At 50.1% G+C, this 10,656-nt stretch overlaps 1 protein-coding gene across 1 annotated transcript; it reads right to left on the bottom strand.

Annotated features, from left to right (window-relative positions):
- Positions 1 to 278: 278 nt before the first annotated feature.
- On the bottom strand, positions 279 to 5,304 carry SIX3 (SIX homeobox 3). Its single transcript, XM_068158875.1, has 3 exons — positions 4,223 to 5,304; positions 1,649 to 1,808; positions 279 to 1,232 (listed from the first exon to the last, which is right to left on the bottom strand). The coding sequence occupies exons 1-3, from the start codon at positions 4,975 to 4,977 to the stop codon at positions 1,131 to 1,133; spliced, it is 1,017 nt and encodes a 338-aa protein (XP_068014976.1). The 5' UTR covers positions 4,978 to 5,304; the 3' UTR covers positions 279 to 1,130.
- Positions 5,305 to 10,656: the final 5,352 nt, after the last annotated feature.

The raw sequence follows: 10,656 nt of genomic DNA, 5'->3' as shown, positions 1-10,656 counted from the left end.
ACTGACTCTGGGGGTCATGCCACGCGTCCAGCGCCGCCACGGCTATCGCAGTTCAGTGTCCCCACTGCCACCCGCAGCCTCTTCGCAGGGTCGCTCTGTATCCCCAGAATGCCTCCTGGGTGTCCGGCCGAGCCGGGGAAGGTGAAGGGCCGGCGGTGCCGCAGAGGTCGCGCAGTGCTGCGCTCCTGCGGAACCGCGGCGGGGGCAGGGCGAGGAGAGAGGCGCCCACAGGGAGGGCGTGTTGTTCCGTGTAGAACAAAAACATCAACATCACTGGGTAGATAAGAAAATGGAATACTGTATTTGATTTAGAAAGTTTGTACATATAGATAAACACGCAGTTAAGGAAACAATAGTTTAAGCATCCTACGTGGAGTTTAAGAAGAGACCCCCCCCAAAGCTGCTATGAAATACTCAAAATAGCTTTTGCATAAGATAACTACAGTTGCACCCTAAGCTTTTTTTTTTTTTTCCTCTCTTTTTTTGTTTCTACCGCTGAGGTCCCTTTTGAAAACTTAGCACGTCAAATCTTGACAGCTAAGTTTGTGCAAGGAACACCGAGTCAAGGAAAATAAAAAGGAGAGAGAGAAAGGGTGGGAGTGAGATAGAGAAGGTGGGGGGAGGAAGAAAGAAAGAGTAGAGCAAATATCATATACAAGCATTTCTACACATATATTACAAACTGGGAAAATGACCGCATCATTAAGATATACATAATTCATATAAAATTTTGAAATAAAAATAAAAATCTGTTACAGTCATAACTATTCTTTTTCCACATTTATAACCAGTACCCACACAGGCAGTGACAGAAGTGTAGAAAAAAAGGTGCTTACGAATAAAATGATTGTCAGCTGAACAAAAAAAAAAAAAATAAAAACAACCAGAAAATTGCATCTTGGCTGGACCATCACTTGGACTTAAAAAGGAAAAAACAAAAACCAACAAACAAAAAAAAAAAAAAGAGAGGGAGAGAGAAAGAGAGAGAAATAGGACCAACGAAAAGGTGATAAACATTTGTTATTTCCCTCTTCAAGGAGTTCCTTTTCAATTATTTTTTTTTAATTTTTGCTTTTTGTACAAATTCGATCGGAGTTTGCATTTGTCTGCTTTCTGTTTGCTTTCCTTTACTATAGAGAATATTTTTTCCCAGATACAAATTTAATCATCATCATCATGCAAGTGGGTGAAATGCGTCCATGGAAAAGCGCAAAGGAGAAATCGTGCTTGTCCTAAAAAGAATACAATTGTCACTTTTGCTTTGTTTGTTTGTTATCTTTTCTCTTTTTTTTTCTTTTGTATATATAATTATTATTTTTTCCCGCCCCCCATCCCCCCTCCCTCCCAGATGCAGCACCAGCGTTTGTGGCTGTTGAAGTTTTAGCTCCATCTCTTGGTGGTGGTGTTGGCTGATGGTGGTGGTGGATTCTCTGATCCCTGTCTGTTTGCTATTGTATTTGGGTCGGGTTTGGCCTTTTCTCTCTTCCTGGCTGCGTGTATGCATGCATGCGGGTGTGTGTCCTGATTCTAGGTTGCCTCGGTTTGTTTTGTTCGGGCTGGGGAGAGGGTGCTTGGCTGTTTGGATTTGGATTTTGTGTTTGTTTGTTTTCCGATATCATACATCACATTCCGAGTCGCTGGAGGTTACCGAGAGGATGGAGGTGCCCGTCTCGGCTCTTTCTGTCAAACTGGAGACGCTGGTGGTCGGGCTGGCCGCCGTGGACGGAGACTCGGCCGAGCTGTGTGTTGGGCAGCCGGGCTCTGCCAGCGACCGCATGCCGCTCTGTCCTATCGCCTGGTGCTGGAGCCTGCATCGCGCCGGGAGACAAAACAACAGCACAGCCTCTCTGAGATACCGGCCACCACCGCCACCGAGGGCACGGCGAACGCTCGACCCCGCGTCCGCCTGCGCACAGCCCCGCCCCAGCCCGGAGCGAAGCCAAGTGGACCCTCCGGACCGGCCCGGCCCGGCCCGGCCCGGCCCGGCTACCTTCCCTCAGCGCCCTGAGAAGCCCGCGAACAGCGGAGGGAAGCTGAGCCAAGCCATGCACTCGGTCCACGCTGTCCCCACTACGGGCCGGCGCCGGGAGAAGGCCACTTAGGGGGGATGGCACACAGCGCAATCAGAGCTAAAGGGGTCGCGGTTTGAAAGGGAATGGGGAACGGGGAACGGGGCATGGCGGGGCGGGAGGGAGAGCGTTTCTCTGCTCTGTGGTTTGAAAAACAGGAGCAAAGCCTTCCCGTTCCCCCGGTAGCCGTTTATCCCAGCGATACAGCGGGCCTAGGAGAGAACCGTGTCTGTGTGCGCTCCCCGAACACTCGGCCTCCGCCGAAAGCCGCAAGGACCGGTCTGCAGTGGCAAACAAGGGCGCAGGATCCTCATTTTGTGTTCCCGAGAATACCTATCTAAATACTTCCCAGCGCACAGATAAATTCTCTGAGGTTTGCGGCCGGAGGAAGTTCCCGTCCCGGAGACGCAGCGCTACCAACACAATAATTTTTAAAAAGGTGATGGTGTAACACAGCACTTCTCGCAGCTCGAAACTTAAGGTCCTTTTCCATCTGAAAGCCAAAATTATCTTTGAAGTGTTGGTCCTTTCATCGTCAATACTTAAGGGTACATTGCCGTGGAACATTTTTTTTTAAAGTGACAACAAATATTTTTTACGTTCCCTAGCACGTTGTGAATATCCCTCTGCTCCCGTTTTTTTCCGCTCGAAACCCAGGAAAAGCCTGATTCAAGGATAAGGGCTAAAAGTCCTGGGCTGAGCAGGCAGTCACAACCTCTAGCACAGCTAAAGTGAATCAAAATACTGTCTTCGCTCAACTGCTTCTCACCAGGATATTTTCTATTTCACTGCCTGCAAAGAACAGAAAAATACGTAGCCGGCTTATTCTACATTTCTCATTGTTTTAAGTTTTGCAGTTTCAGCGTCTCTGATTTTTCTCCCATTTACAATTCCTGGTGCATTCGTCTGCTGTCAACACTGTTGAGTCAACAAAAGCATCCGTAGGCAAGTCCTGTTTATTTACAATCCTAAACTGATCTGTTTTCCATTTAATGGAAATTAAATGGCGAGGCACTTTTAGATTGCATTTCTCCTACAGAATCTTGAATCAATGGGACCAGTGCTATAATTAGGAGGAATTTAAGAGACAGCATTTACAGCAAGAAGTTTTGTTTACATACTTACAGAGGTAGCCAAACTTAAATTAAAATAAAAATAGTGTGTCAAGACGGATTAAAGGCCCATTTTCATTTGCAAAACAACTTTTACGAAGGGTAACGAGAAAAAAAAAAAGGGGGGGGGGGGAGGATGCCTCGTTTTTATCATGGTAAAGAAGGAAGAAGGGGAAAAAAAAAAAAAAAAAAGAAAGAAAGAAATTTTAAAAAAAGCACCTAGAGACACACAGATAAATACAAGCGTAAACGCGCAGGAAACATAGGACCGGAGGGCCAGCTCCCCATGTGGTGTAAACAGAGAAATGAGGATTGGGGGGAAAAAGGGAAGGGGGGGAAAAAAAAAGTTTCCCGATCTCCTAATGGCTTTTGTCCCTTTTTCTCCGGAGCCAAATTCTTTGAGCCGTGCCTATGCTTGTGCCGGTCCCGCTGCGTATGCAGAGGGGCATGAACAATCGGAGCGAAGCCACCTGCGCTGCCGAAACCCGCTCTGAATCGCACTCCCCGCTCCGGCCTTTCGGCGGAGAACCGCGCCAGAAGCGGCCAGGAGAAGATGTCGGTAAACTAAAAGCAAAACTGGAGCCCACCGACCCAAGGTTTTCCGTTCCCATAGCAGTCGCTGCCGGGAAGGCGGGAGGAAGAGTCGGGCTCTGCCCCCGCTGCTGCTTCTGCCGCTGCGCCCCGCTCCCGCCCGTACACACCGGCATCCACGAAGCTTCTTCTGCCCGCGGGTGAGCTCCGGCCCTACCCGCACCCCGGGAACTCGTAGGGAATCGGGGCAGGGCTCGTGGAGCGCCAGGCAACTTTAATCCGTGTCTGTCCCCGACGCATCCCTGCGGCTGCCGGGAGGTGACCTACCCGCCCGGCGGGGGCACCGAATTCTCCCGGTAGCGATAATGAGAAGTAGGAGGAGGAGAGGAGAAGCAGAGATGTGTTGTCGGCCGGGCGGCCGCCGAGACACGGCGCGGAGCGGGGCCGCCCGCAGTGCCCCGCCGCCCGCCTCGCCCCCTGCCCCGATGCGGGCCCTGAAGCCCCACTGACCTGTTTTTAGCCGCCGCTGCTCTGTCTCTTTGCCTTCGGTTTTTAAACCAGTTGCCTACTTGCGTGGGGGTGAGCCCCGTGGCCTGAGCCAGTTCCCTTTTCTTGCTGGGGTTGGGGTAAGGGTCCTGCAGGTACCACTCCCTCAGGAGGCTGCGAGTCCTCTCTTTGAAGCAGTGCGTCTTCTGTTCGCCATCCCAAATGGTCCTGGGCAGTGGAAACTTCTTCCTCACCCTGTATTTATCAACCGGCCCCAGCGGGCGACCCCTTAGCTTCTCGGCCTCCTGGTAGTGCGCTTCGAGCCACATGGCCTGCAACTTGCCGTGGGACTCCTTGGTGAATTTGTGGTTCTCCAGGATGTGGTAGAGGTCTCGGAAGTTGCCCGTGTGGAAGGCCACCACCGCCCGGGCGCGGAGAATGGACTCGTGCTTGTTGATGGCCTCGCATGCCCCCGGCGCCACCGGCAGCGACCAGAGGAACCTCCCCAGCCTCTCTATGTCTCCAGTCTCCTCCAGCGTCTCGCAGACGCTGGCCACTTGCTCCGGGGAGAAGTTGAGTGTGGGCAGCTGAAACATTGACAACTCTTCGTGGGGTGCCCGGGAGCTGCCGCCTCCACCGCCGCCGGCACCGGGGCTGCAGCCCGAGCTGCTGCCGCTGCCGCCGCTGGCGAGAAGGAGGGAGCGGTGGTGCGGGTCGGCGGCGAAGTTTGGCAAGAAGAAATGGGTGGGATAAAGCTCTAGCGGGGACCTGAACACCATGGGATGACCGGAAAGAGGGGGAGATAAATCAAGGAGAAAAGAAAGAAAGGGAGGAAGAAGGGAGGAAAGCGCACACGCACCGCGCACGCATCCACACCCGCACACGCACACACAGCCACATAGAGGCACGGGGGCACACGCACTCGGGTACACGCGATCACACGCACTCGAGCACACGCACTCACTCACGCACACACACACACACGCACTCACACACTCGGCCCCGCGCCGCCGCCGAGTCGGAATTCAGTGATTCAACAGCAGTCGCCCTAATGACAACAGCCTCATAATATCTCCCCTAAATCCACAGTGAGTGCAGCGCTGAAACATTTTGTTTCGCTTTTCTATTGGTCTTCTGAGTGTCGTTGTGGCGTTGCCATGGCAGCTCCTGCCAATCACTGTCAGCCCTGCCAATCATTACGGAGTACGTAAGGAAGGTTTTTACCACTTCGCCCGAATGCACGGGGGGGAGGGAAGCGGGGCGGTTGGTGGAAAAGCCTGTTGTTTTTTTTTTTTTTTTTCCCCCTTAATCTTTGCAACTCCTAATCTCAGCACTTCCCCTTCTCCCTGTCTCTCCCCCCTCCCTCTCCACACCCCTCCTAAATAAGGGATCAAATAATGCGAAAAGCAGTGTGCACATATTTGTTGAATGGGATGAGCAATTAGAGGGTGGAATATTATTGTGATCTTAACAAGCCTCGTTAAAGCTAAAGGAGATATGGGGGGAAAGTAAATGGGCCAGGCTGGGATACACGTTCGGATAAAGGGCTCCTAACTGAGACAATTTACACATGATTTGCACGTAGTTTCACTTCATTCTGCCTATCTGAGCACTAATAGTGCCGGGAAAGAAAAGAAAGATGAGATCATTAGACCCATCCTCACGCCGGTGACCCTCCTAGAAGCTGGCAGATACAGTACAGGCTGGGTTTAACCCTGGTTTCTCGAGGAGTCTGTCGCCTCTCTTCCCACTCCCTGCCCCTCTAAGCAGAAAGAGGGATCCACTGTCCGTGGAGATCCGCAGCGGCTCTGACTAGAGCCGCGTAGGACACCAAGCCCGGACCTGCTTCGGCTGCCCCGGCTCTGCGCTCGGCTCCGGTGGCGCCCAGCAATTTGCCTCCCTAGTCTCACGTCTTGTCTCCCCCGCCCTCCAGTTCCCTCTCGCCTTCCCTTTCCCTCTTCTTTCTCTTCTCTCTTTCCACTTGTTTTTCTTACATTCTGGCTTTCCTCCTCCCACTCCCCTCACCTCCTCTCGCCCTTTCCTTTCCCCGGAGCCCGGCGACCTTCCGAGGCCGGTTCTCATCTCCAAACACTCTGGGACTTTACACCGTACCTCTCCTTTTGCCCGCAATCTCTGGCCCGAACTTTCAGGTCATCTGTGTGGGGAGAAGGAAAGGAAGGCGAGCAAAAGTGGGTTTGAATCGAGATTTGTTTCCTTTCTTTGTTTCATCATCATGATTTTATTTATTTATTTACTTGAATGTTTTAATTGGTAGGAAGGAAAATCTCCGTGATAGTTTGAATCCATCCATCAGCAAGACCTATCTGAGTCCCCAGACCTTGCTACCATGAAACTATATTTATTATTAGGTATGTTGCTTTTAAGAAGATTTAACCAGCATCTTGAGCTGGTAACTCTTTTGTTTAGTTTCTGTAGCTATGGAAGTGTGATTTACAGAGATTTGTACGGGTCATGGACATCTTTCCAGACTTACTGTGTATATTTAGACAGGACTTTGCTTGGTGTTAAAAAGTGTATATTTTGAATAGGTTCACACACAGTAGCAAACAATACCGACATTGTAAAGGCATGTACAACGAGTATTGAAACGCAGCATCCAGACTTCAACTAATCTGCCCTCAATAAAGCTGAAATAATTATCCTAAGCCGCCTTTCTAGAAGAAAAATCATTGAGGAATTCAAAACTTTTTTAAAGATCTTTTCTGCATTCCGATGGAGATCGAGGGGTGAGGCTTGGAGCCCAAACTACTTTCAGACATCAATGGAGGAAAGGCGGGGGGGGGGGGGGGGAGGGGGGAAGGGAGGGAGAGGGGGGAAGAGAGATATTACAATTAAAATGTGAAAACATAGCGTGACTTGCCCTATCCGAAGGATAATAATAATAATACTGCTATGGGTGGTAGAAGTTCTTTAGCTAGGCTCCAAACTGGTTGTGATCCTTTCACAGCACACTTCTCATGAAATAATTCCAAGTGGCAGATGAATAGGTCCAGTTGGAAGAGCTGCTGGACTGGAAGAATCTTGCTATATTACACATTCATCTGATTTCCACTAAACTGTCATCGGTGAGCTGCGTGGCTTCACAGTCCTAATGGAAATAAGTCACCCTCTTAATTTTTAGTGATCTACTTAAACACTTCTGTGACCAGACGTGAGGAAAACTTTTTTCTCTCTCCCTCTCCGGTTCCTATTTCCAGTTGTACACCAAAAGAGGGAAAGAGACTTCTCAGCCCCTCCACAAATCAACTTGGAGTTATTAATTGGACGACAACATGTTTAGCCTAAGATTTCACACACACACACTCACACACATACACATTTTTATTATTATTATTTTTTAATCCTTTACTTTTATGTAAAGGATTACAGAGGGCAGGGTGGGGGGAATTCCCGAGGGAGTTTCTTAATATTTGGTACCGTTTTTCTTCAAGATGCAAATTAAACTACCTTAAAATGTTTTACCAGAATAAAATCCAAACCACCTCCTTTTTTTATAATCTCCTAGACCATCATGCACTGCTTATTCGCCTATGGGTTGCATCTATCTATTAGGATCCATGATGAATCTTTCAAAGCTTCAATTCCCTCCCTCCCTTCTTTCTTTCCTTCCTTCCTCCCTCCCTCCCTTCTTTCCTACCTTCCTTCCTCCCTCCCTTCCTCCCTTCCTTTCTTTCCTCCCTTCCTTCCTCCCTTCCTTCCTTCCTTCCTTCCTTCCTTCCTTCCTTCCTTCCTTCCTTCCTTCCTTCCTTCCTTCCTTCCTTCCTTCCTTCCTTCCTTCCTTCCTTCCTTCCTTCCTTCCTTCCTTCCTTCCTTCCTTCCTTCCTTCCTTCCTTCCTTCCTTCCTTCCTTCCTTCCTTCCTTCCTTCCTTCCTTCCTCTCTCCCTCTCCTCTCCTTTCCCCTCCTTCCCTTCCTTCCCCTCCTTTCCCTCCCTTTCTCTCTCTCTCTCTTTACCCAGACATATGAAACATAACAATTACGTTTCTGGTGAAAAATCTCTATCCCCAAGCACCCGTCTGTAGGGCATTTCAGTGCATGCCTACTTCGTGTGCCTGTGTCTTGTGTTGAAAGCTAAACGAGCCCGTCACCCTGATGTGCCTATCAGCTAATATCAAGGTCTCAGTGAAGCCCACCCTGCTCTCCTCGCCCGCGAATGTCCAGCACAGGAGCTCTGCCATACAGAAGCTCTTGCAAGGACGGATCCAGCATGCTAAACCATTCGCGTCCGTTCCCGCGGCTCGCCCACGCGGGCCATGGCAGCTTGGCGAGGGTGAGCCAGAGCGCGGGGAGAACAGAGGAGCTCGCCCTGCCTGGTCGCGGACTCAGCGCTCCTCTAAGCCTGTTAGGGACACACACTTGTGTCCCGAAATGTGCAAGCAGATAATTGCTGGGGCTCCAGCTTTGTGCGAAGAGGCCAGGGTGTAAATGGCTTTTAATGACTGCAGCTGCTGGCTACAAACTGGTAATGGGATCGGCTAATGCCGAGCCCGGGTGCTGCGGGCGCCCAGCCGCAGCGGGCCGGTCTCCTCCAGCAGTGCGCAGCGGGTGCGCAGGCGAGCACGGAACCAGGCGCGACCGGAGGCAGCGGGAAGCGGGAGCACGGCGGCGGACGGGGCTGGGCAGAGACTGCCCTCTCGGCTGGGAAAATCCTTTCCGGATCCTGTAAGTTTGTTAGTGGCTGGCAGAGGTCCCGCGGGGCTCTCCCTGGGAGCGCTGCCTCGATCTCCCTTCCCTGCCCCTTCCTCACTCCCGCGTCGGGGCTCGGGGATCCAAGGCGGTAACAGGCGGGGTCCCTCTTCCTCGCCGCCGATAGCCATCTTCTCTGGGCTGGCTAACCTGCCGTCCGTTTCCAGTCAATCTTATTTGATCCCACATGATTCATTGTTTCAGCTGCTAGAATGACATGTGGCTCTATGGGGCAGGGGAGCAACTCCCTCCCCGCTTCCCTAAAATCCTCCCCTTCTAATAAACCAGGATAAGCCTGTACTCTCCTTCTGAAGTGAGCCCTACGAAGCTCTGTGTGTGTGTGTATGTGTATGTGTGTGTGTGTGTGCGCGTGTGTCGGCTGCCAACCTGGAGTACTTTTCCGGGGAGAGGGAAGGAAGCAGAAAGGGAAGCTCTTTTATTTCACTGGTTGTTTTGATGGTCGCTCCCAGGAGGCTGCGATTTTCTGCTGCCTAGTTAGTGCCCCTTAATCTTGACTCGAGAGTGACTCTGTCGAAGCTTGATTATTTTTTTATCGGGGGAGGCAGGGGTTCAGATGGGGCAGGGGCATAGTGGTAGAGGTAGCAACGAGCGGAAAATGAAGTACTGCGGCCGCGGCGAAGCGGGGAGAGAGGTAAAGCCCGGGGCAGGTAAAAAAAAATCTATGGCGCTGCTCTTGGTGGGGGCTTTACTGTTATTATTATTAGGATATTATTGAATTTGTGTCGGTCTTCAGTGGCAAATACTGACAATTTTGCACTGGTGTTGTCTTTAAAGACATATCTATCTACCTCCTTCCGTCCATCTTTCTTCCTCTCTCTCTCTCTTAGTCACGATTTACTGAGATAAATGAATGAGTATTTGATGGGTGCATAAGATTTGGCCCATCTGACCTCCGTAATTCAGTCCTGTTGATGAAGTATGTGCTAAAGAACAAGTGGGCAAATTACGGTTTTTTTTTGTTTTTTTTTTTTTTTTTTTTTTAGAGGTTTGGATTGGTTTAAGAAGCCTAGGGGGATATTTTATTACTAAGTGTATTGCAGCGCTCCAGCTTCCAAGTTAAACTTTTCTGGACACTCTCAACCCAACAGACACTTTATTTTGTGGAAACACGGAGGCCGGGGGAGGAAAATGTGACATACTATTTTAAAAATTATTATTTTATTTTACTTTTTCTGAAAGGAGAGAACGAATGCAGCTCGCCTCCGCGGCGAAGTGCCTGCTTGGGAAGCAACAAACTTTCCCGGGGAGGCGACGGAGCCGCAGCGGGTCGGACTGCTTCTCCGCATCCCTCTGAATCTGCGGGCACCTCCCGCCAGCCCAAAGTCACCTGCTCTTCAGCAGCAGCACTAGCAGCAGCTGCCGTACAGTCACTTGCTCCTGAATTAAGCACAACTATTAATGATGTGGCATTATCAACATGGGACATCTGATTGACTGATCTAGGTATGATATATGTGCTGGGTGTCTAAATTAAATATTAAGTGAAATACTTAGCTCTAATTAGAAAACGTAACCTAGCAATGAAAACTTGAAGAAACAAATTGTGGGGGGAGGAGGGGACAGCCAGTAAGAGCGGCAGCAAAGAAAGTAGCGGACATGTGTACAGAAGCTGACATATTAGCAACAAGCACAACTTCGAAATGATTGACGTATCATTAAAGCCATCAGGCTGATTTTACTAATTCTTCTTCAAGAGGGGAATAACAAACAAACAAACCCCAACCAAACAAAT

Source organism: Melanerpes formicivorus, unplaced genomic scaffold (genome assembly GCF_026170545.1).
Source record: "Melanerpes formicivorus ecotype bairdi unplaced genomic scaffold, bMelFor1.0.p_v2 SCAF_43, whole genome shotgun sequence".
NCBI classification, from domain to species: domain Eukaryota; kingdom Metazoa; phylum Chordata; class Aves; order Piciformes; family Picidae; genus Melanerpes; species Melanerpes formicivorus.
Note: the sequence above shows the minus strand (reverse complement) of the source record. Positions and strands in the feature narration are given on the sequence as shown.